Raw genomic sequence first — 17,233 nt, 5'->3', positions numbered from 1 at the left:
AAACGCGGTCTCGGCTAAAACGACCTAACTCTCGATCTGCGCCGCCGTATGCCAATAAGCGGTTAGCGGTCATTAAGTTTTATTTGTCGGAGCGCTGAAGACGGCGACAAGACCGCGGGGGAAAAGTTTCTCCCGTCTGCACTCCAATAAGGGGAATACAGAAAACTAACGAACGGAACGTTACTGTAGTTATTCCCGTTCTCGTAATAACACACGTAAGCGTGCATAAGTAGTCCGCTCGAGAGGGTATACGAGCAATGGCGAAGCGATAATAAGCTGCCGCGAAACTCGAAACCGGCAAACAATTGACATTGAGACATTGCGAATTGTTTGCTCACTGTGCGGATTACGCGCCGTATTGAAAGAAAAATATACAAAAGCCGCGCGTTTAGCGAGAAATATGGGCAAATATTAATGACGAATCAGCTGAGAAAGAGAAAAAAGAGAAGAAGTGGAGGGGAGTCAATCATTAACGTCATTAAAAAGTTAAACTCTAGAAAAAGCGTAGCGATCAACCTCGAGATGCGAGTCTCTAATTTCAATTTCCTAATTTTGAACTTTAGCCCGCGATTCAACGCTACACACGAGCTTTATAATGGATGAATGCAAGGTAGAATTCGGCGGGCCAGATTTAGCGCGTTGAACGCGTAGACCCGCGGGGGCACACGAGGGGGCACACGGATCGTTCGTCGGACAATTACAAGCGTGACGACAAAAGAGATGTAGGAAGCGGCATCAACCAACCTTCTGGCCACAGCGCTGGTACGTATCTAAGAGCTTGATCGTCGAGGCTCGTACCAGGGTCTGCTGGTTCGGGCTACTCTTCTGCAGCGCATTATTGTTGTGCAGCGAGCTAAACGCGGTATTAGCACCGTTCACGGAGTACCGTTGTTGTAGACCGGTATTGTCCAATTGGTAGTCGCTGGTCGATTGGACCAATGCGTGCTGGATCACCGGCTGGCTCACGTTGTAATCCAACTTGCGCTTCTTGCTGTGGTGGTGAACGGTGTTGTTACTGCTGCTGCTGCTGCTGCTGCTGCTGCTGCCGTTGACGCTACTCGTCTGCTGTGTTTGGATGAACATGTCACACATTCCCTGTAATCAGAAAGCAACAACCTCATTAATGTCGAACGCGACGGTCCATTAATTTCTTTACGGCGTGGATTATTATTATATTCACTTATTACTCCAATATCAGTTTCTCACAATCAGATAGAAATTATCAATTGTCAAGAGCGTGACATAGCGCTTAAACATCCTCTCGTATCACAGAAAATTAAAACGACATCGGTGGGTTAAATATTCGAGTAGGGACACTAATTTCTCGGACGTTTGAAAGACACCTCGACACAAAAGTGTGAGTCGCCGTGGCGGAAAGAAATACCGCGGAGAACACAAAAAGTAAGGCCAACGACCATGAATATTTTAAAACCTCCTTCGCCGACGTGTGTCCACGTCGTCGGTTTGGGACAGTGATTCTCAAAGAGCTGTCGCCAGATATCATATTTCTACGCGCGAACAGCCGTCGGAGCGGTTTCCCATTTTTTTTTCAACAAATACGACCGCTCGTTTGCGAGGAGCAAACAATTTCCACGGGACTTATCGGTTAACCCATCTCCGAGATCGGTCTTTTACCCTCTCCTACCTACGTCGTCATCGTAGCTGAGAATTCTCATCACTCGTTTCTAGGCTATTAGCCGCTCTTATCATACGGATACATTACGAACGATTTACATTTCGAAACAACCTGTCAGTTTCGAGGCTCTATTTTAAGAACTTCGTAGCCTCTTCAGCCTATCGCGGAAAATCGTAAATTTCGATGTGAGACACGCGCTGCCGCGATTTACATTGAAAATGATTGCCTCGTACGCGAAAATGAGGTCTGTATCATGCAATAGATAACCTACAAAGAATGAACGCATCACCCAAAACGTTTTATTATCGTTTTCAGCGCCTGACTGACGTTAAATCGATTTGACGTCAAATAAAAAGCGAAATTCAGATTAAATGTGGCTTAATAATTTAGTGTCGCAAGGTTCCTTAATTGCAGCGACATGCGGTACCATTTTTCTCGTTTGCCATCGACACACGGTAATTCCATCTGATCGCACTCAGATAGGTACGTAGTACGTAGTATTGCACAATGTATGACTCATAGTCAGAGTTGCCGCCCGAATAATACCGGGCGTACAAAAACATCCGATCGATCGCAATCCCGCAATGTCTCGGAAACGCAACGCGATTTCAATTCTACCCTCTTGGGCTCGCCCTCTCTTCCTCAATCTATCTCATATCGGTACACATCTAATTCTCTCTCTCTCTCCCTCTCTCTAGCGTTCTCGCCGTCATTTACCCGCGTGCGCGACGTGCTCTAATTATAGTGCTGACTGTCAGAAATGCTGGTCGGCATTATGAACGATCTACGGTACCACGAGGTACAGTTACGTTTAAGTTAACCGGCTCGACACCCGTCGGATCCTAACAAAGTGGTGCGAACAGGTAGTACGACCGTGCCGGGTTCGCCTGGCGAACCATAAAAAACCAGCAATCGCATCTTAGCGAAGGGTTGCAGAAAGACATACTCCCTGCGTTCTCCAATCTTAATCAAAATGCCGAACGTTGGTATTAAAACACTAATTGAAGAAATTAATAACGGTATCACATTCATATATTCAGTGGAACTTTGTTTAATTACTAATTGGTTTAGCTGCTTTGGAGAATCAACTCTTAAGTACAGAATAATAAACTTTTAAAAAAATAAAAAGCAAGACTGACACACGAGGCGTATAACGATATATTATCCGTATATTTTGCTCAACGTTGTATAAAGCGCGGGCATGCGGGACGTGTATACGAATACAAATAAAAATCGCGGTAATCCGTTTCAGCGAAATAATAAGCAGCGCTCCGTGGAACTCGTTGGAAATGTGTTCGGGGTAATTCATCAGGTCGCGTCACGGTGACTCAGCCTCGAGTAAAAGTAACGAAACTTTGCGTCACCCTGTAGCGGCCCCTGCACCTCCCGTAATCCGTGTATATGCCGCGCGTTCGTGTACGAGCGGGGTACACGTAGGTATGCATCGCATCGCGCGCGCTTATATTCCGCGCGATGAGTCAAGCCGATCGATTGATGAACGGGGAAATCCGAGCTTGCTCGCCGAACGGCGAAAACTTTCGTGTCAAAATTGCGAGGTAGCCAAGTAACAGCGAAATTCGAGTGACCGGTTGCGCGTCCTGACCGTCTTGATGGACTCACGACATATACAAGGTGACGCAGAAGTAAGTGCGACGCAACGGTAAGAATATGCCGATTACTGGCAGTTCTACCTGGCGATTTTTTAGGAGAGTACAATTTTCGTTATCCCTCTCTTTCTCCCTTCCCCAAGTCTCCTTAAAATTATTAGAAAACGGAGGCAGAAATGTCTTCTTAATTTTTTATAATAAATATAATAATAATAAATAATTTGAATTGATTTACTCATCAAATTTTCAAGACAAAATTTATCTTCACGTTTGTAAAGGCTTTGTTTTCATTTTGTAAGAACTTTTAAAACATCCTGTATGTATAGATACGTTCAGCTGCTTGCGCTTTATGGCGAATCAAACGTATACAAACGGGACACAAATAACGCGTTAATCTCTCTAGGCGCGACGACAGATTTACAGTGTATACGGTAATATTTTTCAAAAAATCGTTACGAGAGCGATATTTAGCAATACCGAACTGCCCCGTCGGAACTCGTTTGTCGCGGCTTCGGATTCCCGGCAGTGCACTCCGATGAATATCGCAAAAAGAGACACCGGGGAGAAAACTGAAAGAATACCCGAGTTTATCTTTAGAAAAACACCCGCGGTATCGCTAGGAAAAACCGCCGCCTACGATATATGATAAAAAGGTTATCCATTTTTAAAGATGTCACTTTTCTAGGTTGCTGCGCCACGTGAATGCGTAGGAAGTGCTTAATATAGGACGCTGCAAAATCAGCGGGAGAATACGCTCCTCATACGGTATTCGCGGCGTGTGCGTAATAACGCGTGCGTACGTGTACGTTTATTTACGTATTTCCGAGAAGCACGCGGATATATATTCCTCGGCATTCGCGAAAAGTACATGAGAAAAAGAAGATATATATATCTCATACTTTCCACTCGTTCGTAAAAAATCGTTCTCTCTCCGGTAACGGCAAAATTTTGTCCGCATCCCGTATAGCAAGTAACAACCGGCAGCGATCGTATTGGCATCTTGGACAGACGGAATCATGTTATCTCACGTGACCACCAGAGAAGTGAGCGTAAAGATTCAGCGGTCATGCACCGGTGACCGGTCATTCACTGATGCATCCACCCCGCGTATACGTTGATAGCACATAATCAATATGTACCGCGACACATCTGCGAGAAGTCGCTTTTAAAAGTGACCGAGCGGAGCGTAGTACTTATCGATGGGAGAGCGTGTATCGTCGCGCGACGGAAACATCGATATTGCAATGCAACGCAACGCGACGCGACGCGACGCGACGCGACGCGACGCGACGCGACGCATCGCTCGAGAAACGACTAAAATCAGACACGTGACGCGGCGGGAGAGTCGCGCCGCGGCTCTCTTGTAATCGCGATATTACATTAATTCCTCGCGCTACGCGCCAAGCGAGGCTTTAAGCCACGGCTGTTGTAAATTAGCGTCTAGTATCGCGGCCATAAACGTCCGACGGTTACGCACCGTATTTATAACCGGCAATCTTCCGCGCGGCAAAAGTTTCGCCGACAAATTGGACGTTTGGTGCGTTAGGCTTCATTTGCGCAACGGCATCGGCCAACAATCGAGGGAGCGGAATGTAATCCTTCTGCGAACAGTGCGCCGTAAATACAAAACGTCGCGCGTCGCGCCTAAATGCAAATGTGACCGCGCGCAATGTTAATCCCCTTGTGGTTCTACCGGGTCTTCTGATAAAGACCCGCGCGCGCGCGGCGCGCGTATCTGCGTATCTGCGTATCGGTGACGCAGTTGCCCATGATATGCATTCCAAATCGTCTTAAGCTTGTACTTTTTTAAGAAACAGAAATTATACGCGTTATCTACGGAAAGCCGTGGACTTTGCAGTGTGTAATCCGCGTGAAAAAATATGGGCTTAAAACGGTCTAGAGATAACGACTTTAATTATATCTTTAAAGAACTTTGCGCTCTCTCGGTTCTTCCTCGGTGAGTAACGCTCCAGGTTTCTAGCTAGCTTGTAGGTCTTCTTAATCATTAAACATTTCAACGTTCGACTGGAGAACGTAGAAACAGGTTGCGGTAATTCGAACGTTCTATTTTGAGAAAGCGACCGCGTTCATTAAAGCTTAATCAAAGCCGTTTCGCGTGAACGAACAGATATCGTTATATCGCGGCGCGTCGCGAGGCGGCCGGCGACGACTTTTGTGTCTCGCGTTCGCGTGCACCGCGCCGGTTAAAGGTTTCGCATTCATCGATATATCGTCTTCGCGGGGTCTAATTATAATTTTTATGTAAACCCACCCTTGCGCAAATAAACGTGCGGCCGCGCGCGGAATAAATCGTCGGGCTCGTTATTATTACGCAAGATGCGCGCCGAAGCACAAACCTGCAGCTTTTCGCGGAAAAGACGCAAAGCGCCAACAGGTCGATGGCGATTAAGCAATTGTTACACGGATTAACACACAATGGGGAAGGCCACGCGCGCGTCCTTATGACGTCAATCTCTCCTGTCGAAAAAAAATACGCGCTACCTATTCGAGCGACAAATATGAGAGGATTCGCACGTCTTGAGGAAAAAAAAATATATATATATTTTTTTTTACAAAAAACCACGTTTGCTCGCTCCCCTATTACTTCCGGTTTTCATTCTCGTATTCGCTGTACGCGCTGTGTGCCCGTCGATCGAACGCCACATCGTGCGATTTTGTGACGAGACCCCACCCGCAACCGAACGATATTTATATATCGATCAAACTCCTTCGGACGATGGAAAGACAGCCCACCTCCTGACAACAGGAGAGGACACTTTCGTCGACGTATATTTGCCGCGGTGAATTTCGAACGAAGGCGGCACGGATCATTGCGGACGGGGGGGAAAGTTAAGAAAACCTTCCGCCCGGTAATAATGGTCTGCGGAGCCGAGCATGAGTTAACGTGGAATATTATGGGAGGGGAAACATTACGTCGGGGTGCGTCATTACGGTTCGAAAAAGGATATCCTTTCTTCCGGTGCGGGCTTCTAGGGCGTATCAAGAATACGAAGATACAATTTACCACTACTACTATGTTCTGAAACATTTTCGATGTCTGTCAAAAGAATTCTCTACGCTTTTTCGCAAACCGAAACTTACGGAGTCGAAACATCGGAATCCGGGCTTTCGCGTAACAAAGGCGAACCGACAGTATAAACAAAGGTATTTTAGTACATAAAATATAAAATCTCTCCGAGAGAGAGAGAGAGAGAGAGAGAGAGAGAGAGAGAGAGAGAGAGAGAGAGAGAGAGAGAGAGAGAGAGAGAGAGAGAGAGAGAGAGTTTCGATATCTGTATTTTAGAAACGGGAATTTATAAAACAATTACTCATAGTGTTAATAATATTAGTGTTATCGATGATTTCACCGCACCTTAAATGATATAATTTAATCGAATGTAATTACGCTAGGCGCGTCAAGCTAAAAAAATCTCGATAGTTTTCATGAGAATGTGCATTTTTCAACGCGCGTTGAAGCAAAATTGACGTTATTAACGTTTGGACAGTCGCCAATCTTAGCAGATAGACTTATGCAGCTAAAATTCGTGGTAAAATGCATTCCCTCGGCGACGTGACGTGTCACCGGCTTACCAGCCGGTGCACGGTGCAACGTTACTCCGACACGAATGCGCGAGTGTGCGTAGGTTCGACGCACTCACACGTGTATATCCCCGTGAAGGAGAACAGCCTGCACAAAAATGCTCTAACGGACAGGCAACGTGTGTCCTGAAATGCCCGCGCATGTATAGTATAACGTGTGTATAGTGAGGTTCGCACGAAAAAGGCCAACAGAAAGAAAGAAAGAAAGAGAGGAAAGATGGAGAGAAAGAGAGGGCAAAGGACCAAGCCAAACTGAAAAAAGAAACTTTAGTCGAGACTACAAAACCTTGTATATATCGTTCCATCGTATTTCTTTACAATCCACCTTTTGACGAAGAAACTTTTCAATTCGAAAAAGTAATTGTTGACCTCACAATTGGTGAAACTCGCAAGTAAAATGTTTAAATTTGCTTCAATTTACTGGCATGCTCTGTTAGTTTTGGCTAGTAATTATATTATGCTGATACCTAATCGTCTGAGATGTTACACGAATACGCGGTCTAAAGTAACTAGGAAACAGTGCTTCACGGGTATGCATCTGAAAAGTAATGTAAAATAAAATAACGTAATGCATTGTTGTATTTCGCGTGGAACGATCATAGGATGTATACAGTACTCATAGTACTGTCATCATTCGAAGCACTTTCCCCATTTGTGCAGCCAACTAATGGGTATTCAAAACATCGTCCGTGTAATAGATATTGAATTGAATACTCGGTTATTACCTGTGATTTCAGGTAATGGGCCCCGAGAGAAGGCCCCCGGCTATAATTTTGTGTGCCTGCTGCCCGTCAGGCGGCAACAAAAAATCATACGGCTCGGAACATGGAGGTACGTAGGTTTTCTATTATATATCTGTCTTTTCCTCGAGGATCAAGGAGGACCGAGAGAATTTCGAGGATTAAGAAAGATTTCCATATAGATCGTAGGGTCAACGTCGTCGCCAGTCGCTATGGAAATTAACATGTGTATGCAAAGTAGGCGAATAAGCTACCGGTCGTTTCGAGCGCGATGCAAAGTAAAATATCAAACAAAATACGTCGTAAACGGTTTAATTCAGAGGGAAGAGTCCGAGCCCGCGGATGATTCTCCACGAGAAGCCACTCGTGTGTGTTCGCATTTTCCAAATGGCGGGGGACTTGACGCGCCGCATTCGAGCGAGCTGCGTTTGCGAAATACGCACGTTCGCAGCGAGCCGTTCCAAACAGCGTAGTCAGTTTTGAAATGTGGCACACGCACACATGAAAAATTCCGCGCTTTGGCCACGATCGTATCTCGCGCACGACTCCGCGGAATCGTTATACCATCACGTCGTAAAACGTGCCACTGAACGAATAAGAGTACAATTAAAGCCGTTTCAGCAATCATCGACTCGACAAGCAGATACAATGGTATGTGCGATTTCGCGGTTTACAATTGGAGATATTCGTTCGATTTTTGAGAAGGCTCGAGAAGGCGATAAATAGCGATTGGTATCACAAGCGATGATAAAAAGCTCTCTGCAGGGTTTTCTTTGCCGCTGTGGCGGGGGAGTCTGATCGACATTTGGCGACAGCGAGCCGTCTCTTTCGGGTGCGAAACAACTTTGTTTTCCCCCCACGCTTTTAACGCGGGGGAGGATGGGTAAGGAAGGAAACAACGGTACGACGAGCTGCCAAAACCCGAGGCGAATTACGCCCGAATTAAACGTAAGCCGCCGCGCCGGCCGAGCGAATCGATATAAGCCCTTACCGAATTCAGGCCTGCCTCCTCGCAAAATTGCTAATTACGGCGCTCGGCTGGGAGCACTCCCCGAGCGCATTCCGGCGCGCAGCAACGGAGACTGGACCCGAAACCCCCGAGTCTATACTACGTCCAGGACAATGGCCATCGCCGAAAACGAAGGGCGACGGGGCTCTCTCCATGCTAATGGCCAGGTACAGGGAGATATGCCCGCATCGGAACGGTCGGAGCACTGAATGCCCGTGTGTGCTCGATGGAAACTACCCAGCCGCGCGCATATACGGGGTGTGCCCAAAAATCAACACACGCGTACACGTCGGGATATGGAGCGGTTTCTCGCCGATATATATACGCCACACGGCCCAGATCCGATCGCAGAGTTGTTCGATTATCCCGTGACGATGACGAAACCATCTCGAGCGTGGATACATATAAAGCGCGCGTACGTGCGGTACATACGTATGTACATATACATGTGAGGAAAATAAATGTTACATACGAATATATATCCATCGCGCGAGTTTCGATACATTTTTACCAGGATACTATAACTTCGGAGCCGGATACGCAGACACGTCAATTCGATGCTCGTGCGTGCGTGCGTCCGTGCGTTTGTACGTGCATGTCGCGTACGTGCGCGCGTACAACGCTCGGTTCAACAACCACCGTCGACGGACGTGTGTGGAGGCCCGACGAGGAGGAGGACAACGTTCCGAGCGCCGGCAATCGCGAGCGATAGCGTGACGGCGAGAGGAAAAATCGCGATCCAGAAAGATGACCGCGACGCGGCTGGTTACGCCGACCGGCGCGCGGCGCGGCGGCGAGCGACAGATGTTTCGACGGGCTAACCGAACGTAAAAACGAGAACGTAAAACGACGAAATACAGCGACGTCACGGTAATCGGATTTTCCCCGCGAGGACAGAAACGCGCGACCGAGGGATACCATACCGGACAGTCGGAATCCGTCTCGCTCGCGATATACGTATATTTGCGATTTTACACGCGATGCTCGCGACGCGCGAGGCAACGATCGGTTACGCGCGGATCGGAATACAGCGGTGCAAATTGAATAAGACGAAGGTGGAGGAGAATGCGTCAGCCGACGACTCGCGTTTTAAAGCCGGGCTCTAATCATATCTACGTGGAAAAGTCATAAGTCTCGCTGCTCCGGCTGACGATTCACGATCGGGTTATTCATGCCTCGCCGTCGATATCCGCGGTTAATATTTAAGTATGTAAGGAACTGCGTTGCGCGGAGGAGCGCGGACGCGCGGGACGTGTGCATGGAGAACGGCGTTGTCGGCAACGATTTGAAATTCGATGTCGCGCCGAGAAAAGGTTCTGTATTCGAAATCACTTCCGTCGCGCGTACATTTTCACGCAGGGAAAACCGTAAAAGCCCACGTTTATCTCTAATAATTATCTCCGAGTGAATGAATGAGAGAGAGAAAGAGAGAAGGCAGGGCAGCGGCAAAAACTGTGAATAATTCATGATACCGATGACAGAAGTTTCTTAAACGCAGTTACGCCCATTTCGGCACCGGCGACGCGCCCTCGCGATTTCTTCCAGATTACGTCGAACCGATCGACGTCGACGAGGGAGAGCCCACCGGTCATTCCGCGGAAGCCACACGCACCGTTTTCGTGGCTCCGCTCCCCTCGCCGCGCCGTTTATCGCGCGTTCTCGCGTAGCTCCGAGCGGCGCGAGATACGAGGCGTGAGAAAGCGCGCCGCCAGGAGAACGGAGAGACCCGGGGGGAGTCGATTTATCTCGAGGAGACGACTGACAATGAGAGCGAGAAACTCCTTCGACGAAGCTAAACTTATCGCGCGAATGCGCAGCTTAAAAATCGTCCGCGCGGACGGTTCTCCGTTCCAAGTGAGTTATAACGCGTCGCGACGCTTTTCGGGCTGCTCGCGGACGGCGATTCAAAAATAAGACGCACACGTCGACGACGGCGACGATAATGGGTCTCTCTCTCTCTCTCTCTCTCTCTCTCTCTCGCGCGCGAGTTTTGGAGGTTAGGTCGGCCTCCGGTCGGCCGCGCGCGACAGATGTTTCCAGGGTCTCGGTTTCCCATTCCGCGATTGTATGGCACGCACGTATAGAATGGGAGCCACAGTAGGAGCCATTCAATCGACGGGACGGAGCCTGGTACGGGGGAAAGTGCGGACCGACAAAGTGCAGACACTGATAGACTGCCAGCCACGCAGACGTACGCCGGGGAGAGAGAAAGAGAGATAGAGCGAGGAGAACGGGGGCCAGAGGGGACGAGGGTATTTGCGGATGCGAGAGGAATGGTAACGGGGATAAGGGAGAAAGGAGAAGAGACAGCGGGACAGGTCGTTATCGATGCGCGAAAACTTCGCGGAGATAAGAGCACGCGGTCGTAATTCCACGTCGTCGTGGAAGATACCCAATGATGAGCGAATTTCGGCCCTGGAGAGAGAGAGAGAGAGAGAGAGAGAGAGAGAGGGGGAGGGGAAAGCACGGACAGCCTCACGCGAGAAAGACAGAGAGAGAAAGAGAAAGCGAGATACGTTGTTATCGCCAAGTTGTGAAGACCAGCGGCGCGGCCGACGTCATTGAAGAAGAAGATACCCAGGACGAGGAGAGACTCTTAACTTGTTTACACTTTTCGTACGCGGCGACGGGGTGCGTACGTGTACGTGTCCGTGTATTTTTGCTCGTCGCGCCGCTCGGTAGAGTCCACGTATGGCTCGCTCGCTCGTCGCCCGTATATAGGGGGCCAGGAACGGACGTTTTACTCCGTTTATTCCGTTTATTCGACCTGTCACGTCGAGGAGACTGTCGCGACTCGGCGAGGCCGGCGAGGGTCGTTTTCCGGAGTAGGCTCCGACAAGAAAAAAAAAAGAAGCGAACGAGACGGAAAAAGGAGCGGGGCGAGCGAGAGAACAAACAATCGTGGAAAAACGTCTGCCCGACGGAGACGGGCGACCCACGAAAAGTAAAGAAAATCCATTTGCGAGAAGGCAGACGGCGAGAGGGCGAGAAACGGTAGAGAAACTCACTCGCACGCAAACATTGGCGCAGACACACAAACACACACACAGAGAGACACACTCCCTCGCTCACCTCTCGCTTCTTGGCCAGTGTCTCTCTCTTCAGGGACGGGCCCGACGGTCACGTAGCCGCATGTTCCGCTTATCCGCGGGCTGTCTGTACCCCTGTCCGGTTTGTCGGCCTCCCGTCAGCGACATACAGCCATCTTGCGTAGCGGCTGGTCTGGCTCGTCGCGCGGACGCCTTCGGTGCGGTGGCCCCCGGCGAGAGCGACTGAGAGAGGAACGACGGCGACGACGACGACGACGACGGCGGCGGCGCGTTGCGGTGGGGGACAGGAGCCGCTGCTGCCGTCGGGCGGCTCGTGCTCGTCGCGGGCGGGCGTGCGAGCGAGAAACGACGACGAAGCCGACCACGACGACGACGACGGCGACGACGACCGCGCCGCCTGATGATGACGCGCGGTCAGTAGGACGGAGCGAGACGACGACGACGGCGACGAGGACGAGACGCGGCCCCGCCGAGCAAGTGCGTGTCGCACCAACACGCGCGCACAGCACCACTGCCGCCGCCGCCGGGCCGGCGTGCACGCAACACGCAGCGTCGCGTACCTCCGCTCCTCTACCGCCTCGCGGCCGCTCACCGAAGTACCATCGGAGCGCTTCCGCGCCGTCACCGCGCCACAACTGTCACTGTCACCGTTTACCACCACTGCTGTTCCCGTCCTCGCCGTCGCCGCCGTCGCCGTCGTCGTTGCCGCCCCCGCCGCCGCCGCCGCCGCCGCCGCCGCCGCTACGGCCTACTATCGCCACCGACGTGCACGGCACTGCGCCACCACCTTTACGGTTTTCGCCACTTTTCCGCACGTTCCATCTCTGTCACGTACATCGTTCCACGCAGCGAGCGGTGCCGTCGTCCGCGAGCGTGTCGTCAACGTTCGTTCGCGAGGCTGCTCCACGTCGTCCTATTTTCGCGGCGAGCTGTCTCGATCAGCCCCGACGGCGTACGATCTCGTCCCAACGTAACCTCCACGTCCCTTTCTTTCCTTCGTATACACACACATACACACACACACACACGCACACACTCTTTCTCGCGTTTTCCTCTCGTCCTCCTTCCGCTTATTACGAGTATACGTCGCGACGCGACGCAGTCGCCACTGCTGTCAATCCGTTGCAAATCGCGCTCCACCACGCACTACTCGCACTAGTCGCACTACCGCGACGGGTGACCGCGATCGGGCTGGGATCTGGGATGGATGGACTGGATGGAGTCAACTGCCGCGTGACGGGACGGGACCGACGGGACGCAGTCGGCAATTTCCGTCGCCGCACGAAGCACGAATCCGCCGGCAGTGTCGGATCAACCGCGGGCGTCCGCGGCACCCCCTCTATCGAAATCGCGATCGCGACTCGCCTCGTCTTCTTTGAGGTAGGATAGCAAAACGATCGCGTTTCGCAATCAGACGCGTCCGGGCGTTCTATTTCGTGACGATTGGATTTCCTCGATTCGAAAGTCGCGGCGGAAACCCGCGACTTTTCTTCGCTCGCGCGATAGATTTCTATTTTATTTCCCCTCTCTCCGTTCGCGGATCGGCGAGCCGATCCGAGACTGATGACTTCCGCCCGAAATTCGCCTCGCGCGTAAACAAGACGTTTTATAACCGAGTCGTATACGTTTATGCCCGTGCGATAAATAACTTTAATTGTACAGCTTGTTTATTTGAATGGGAATCCGGAAATTTTCGTTGAATTTCTCGAGCCCACACGAGGAGTATCTGGGCATAGTCGCGTAAGAAATTTTTCAGATGTTTTATATCTCGTAATCTCCGATTTATCGCATCTTTATATATATATATATATATATATATATATATGTTCTCTCAGCCACAAAAACGCTTAAGGATATAATAAAAGAGAAATCCGTGGATTATCTATTATCGCTTCGGTAATCCACGCCTTATCTTTTATCACCGCTCTCCGTTTTCAACACGTGGACATCTTTCGATCTATATTTCCGTCGAACGGAGCTCGTCCTCGACTAACTCTGAAAAACAACTAAACGCGTATACCTCGCAAGATTGCGCGGACATGACAAAAGGGTGATATTTCGACAGCTCGATTCTTGGAAACTCCAAAGTTTCGCGAGAAAGAAAAGCGTCGATTCGAAAATGGCTACGGCGCGGGCGTTACTCCTCCCCGCGGAAAATATAGATTTTAACTCTGCGTTTTCACGGTTCGCTCATCAACGTTGTGTCGAGTTTTCGCAATGCTGGCTTCGACGTCGCTATATAGAGCACGAGCGTAACAGTTTCCACCGTCGGTGGTTTCCATTCTCCTTTCGCGCCGCGCGCCGTGCCGCGCCGTACCGCGACGCGCCCGCGCCATGTCGAGCTGATTCTCATACGAAAAAGTACGAAAACAATAGGCCTACGCCAGGGGGCCGGAGCGGCGATTTATAATCGCGCTTGTGAGACCGGAGCGAGGACGAGTAAAATTTCAAGCGTCCTAAGCACTTTCACGCGATTGCGTCAGACTCGATCGCGATTTAAAAACTGGGTTTAAACAATATAAAACATGCCGACGAGCAAGCGTGTCTCTTCGAGAGTCGGGTGCAAATACTTCGGCTAAATATAACGGACATACGGTTTTTATCCCCGCTCTAGTGACGTGATTTATAATAATGTATATGACGTTAACTCTCTCGGAGTTCTTTCGTGAAAAACTTTTTTCTTGCTGCGCAACGTACGGTATATTTAAAAACAACCTTCGCGCGATTTAGCGTGTAATACTAAATTGAACAGAAGCAATCGATCGACACGAGTCGAAAAGATTCCATTCGCCTCGATACTCATAAAAAGAGAAGCCAACCAGATGCCAATAAATAAATAAATAAATATACAATATCTAGATTTTGGATGAAAAGCCACATATATTGAACGTGCATATAGAAAAATAATAAATATCGTGTGAAAATATGTCTATAATATTCGTTTGTTACATATTGTCCACCATTGTACGGAATAAAAATTAATTCTTGGAATTATTAGTGTTTCATTTCTATACAATTATACAATCGATATATCTTATACGAACTTCTCAGAAGAAAATCGATCGGCACTATTAGTAACAATAGTAACAGTAATAGCTATGGCGGGTAAAACTCTGACAATAAGTCAGCCCCTAACATCAGCTCTTAGAAATTTGTTTGTGATAGAGATGGCATTATTCGAATAAAATTTTATTTAGTTCGTTATTTTATTGCAATTTTATCTGTTTTATTACAATTTTATTTGTATTATTTATTCTATATTATTCGTTATTCGTGTTAATTGCATGAAAAGATTTAAATTACTATATGTATCCTTTATGAGCATTAATATAGTCATAGGTATGTAATTTAATTTTCTGACGATTATATTGAATTTGCTTTGCTTTTTTTGTCAAACATATTTTCTAATATGTTTTGAAAAGAAAACATTTCTAACAAAAAATGTGCAATAATTTTATTAATACTACTATTAGTAGATATAATATATAAATAATCGTCATTCGTTTGAATTATTATATTATTTGACAATATCTCTTAATATGACAATATTATAACATATAATGTTATTCGGTACGGTAGTATTATCCATATAAATAGATAACAAGTATTTATATATTATTCTCTCTCTCTCTCTCTCTCTCTCTCTCTCTCTCTCTCTCTCAAATAATTATTTAGATAAAAATTTATTTAAATTATTGTTTAATCGAATAAATTGTTAACCGAATAAGAATTTACTTGTCATTTACGAATGAACTATGCTTTGACTTTTCTATTTGTTATCTATTGTTCGAATAAAATTTTAACCATGTTTGCTCTGTGACTCCACTGGTTTTCGAAACTTGTAAGTCAATTCCAGCCCAGTGTTTGTAGCAGGCTTATGAGACTCATCCTCTTTTCTTCTTAGATTCTTAGCTCAAGAAACATAAAGCCCCAGGATCCGTATCTTTTGGAAGCATATACAGGACACTACAGGACAGCGATAAAGGATATCTAACCGTTCTTATTACTCTCTTCCCCGCACAACCAACGATTCTTTTGCTCGACAACTCCAAGTATGTGTAGCTGAACCCTAACGTACCCTGTGAGATCGACTATTAAATAAAAAGCAGAAAGAAACTAATGAAATTGTAAATCGCATGCTTCGGTATTAAAATTAAGAAATTTAGAACAAGCAATTTGTGGAAAAAGAAATTTGGTTGATCGGTTTGACTTTCGAGTGGCTCAGGGACCTTTTTTAGCTTATCCGAGATTATCTTTTCGGTACTGGCGTAATTTCATATCTCGTTATACGCCCGCGTATAACTTGCCGCCACGTTACGCGCCGTGAGAAGTGACAATATAATAAGAAATCTCGAATCGGCTTCGCACCCGCGTCGCGGAATATCTTCCCGCCTGCGAGCCAAGTGAAACCGGATCTTCGAGAGCACGCGGCGTGTCAGTGCCAATATAAAGACAGCCGGCGCGAAATACTTCTAATTCGGTGCACGCCGGAACCGTGCGAGTGCGGGGACTCTCCGACCCCACACGCGAATAATTTTAGGCAATAAACCGCGAGCCCCATCTTTAACAATCCGCAATAATTGTATCTCAGCCACGACGACGACGACGACGACGACGACGATTCCTGAATCAAATTTGTTACCTGACGTTGACTAAACGGCCATCACTAATGGAGAAACTGACGAAGAATCTAAAGTCAAATTTTAAAAATTTCGACACAGGCAAAAATAACGAGAATGCTATTTTTCTTTTTCGCTATATGCGGAATGGATATAGAAATAATATAATACCTAAACGCTGTAAACCTTCCTTTTCCTTCGTTTCTCCCAGTGTTTCCTGGAAATATTTGAACAAAGAGACTTTCTACGAACCCTACCCTAATCCGAAAGCTTTTGTGTAAAAACTGGAGAGAATCGGATTATTATAATATTAATTACAACGTACTTTTAAGATAAATGAGGCTAGCTACTCTTGTATTTCCAAGTCATCCTTGCTCACATTGCATTTTTATGAAAAAAATTCAAAAAACAAACATTACTGCAATGGATATACGAATGGACTTTGAATCAGTACGTTGTCGACGGCAACGTTTAAAGTCAAATTTTCATAAGGCACAAATATGCATAGTCACTATAGCACCTGCTATTGTCGCTTTTAACAGTTAAAAAGTAAAGTTAAAAGCAACAAAGTTTCGTCGAGTATCTGCATGTCATATATCAGAGCTGAAAAACTTTCATTTTTATTTTATTTTCGGCCATTCGTCTTCTTTTATTTTCGGACCTATTGTACCTATTGTATCGATTTTTAAGAAATTATATATAATGGAATTCCTCAGAAAGTTGAAACTTTCATCGTAGGACTTTACTGTTCGTCGGTACGCAGAAATCTCTTACATTCGAAGGAAATTACATTTCGGGCGCTATTTGCATCGATCAATGCGTATTTAATCGCGCTCCGAGATATCGCTATCTCTCGTGTCTGTATTTTATCGTCGTAAGATTCTGTCGCGCAAGAGGCAAGTCAATATGTTTACAAAAAGCGCCATACATACATTTAATGATACATTTCAAACGTATGTCAGAACGCGTGAG

At 47.4% G+C, this 17,233-nt stretch overlaps 1 protein-coding gene across 8 annotated transcripts in view; it reads right to left on the bottom strand.

Annotated features, from left to right (window-relative positions):
- Hipk (Homeodomain interacting protein kinase) overlaps positions 1-17,233 on the bottom strand; it is a 74,799-nt gene that overhangs the window by 24,808 nt on the left and 32,758 nt on the right. For 6 of the 8 annotated variants that reach the window (XM_071707945.1, XM_071707918.1, XM_071707892.1 and 3 more), the window contains exon 2: positions 745-1,095. In XM_071707945.1, coding sequence (XP_071564046.1) covers positions 745-1,095 — 351 coding nt within the window. Of the gene's footprint in view, positions 1-744; positions 1,096-4,142; positions 4,453-11,664; positions 12,830-17,233 lie in introns of those variants that run through there. The other 2 variants (XM_071707929.1, XM_071707938.1) reach the window with 2 other exon arrangements.

This window comes from Temnothorax nylanderi, unplaced genomic scaffold (assembly GCF_030848795.1).
Source record: "Temnothorax nylanderi isolate EJ_2023f unplaced genomic scaffold, tnyl_v1.0 TNYL_tig0004_pilon, whole genome shotgun sequence".
NCBI lineage: Eukaryota > Metazoa > Arthropoda > Insecta > Hymenoptera > Formicidae > Temnothorax > Temnothorax nylanderi.
This window is presented reverse-complemented; position numbering and strand designations above follow the sequence as displayed.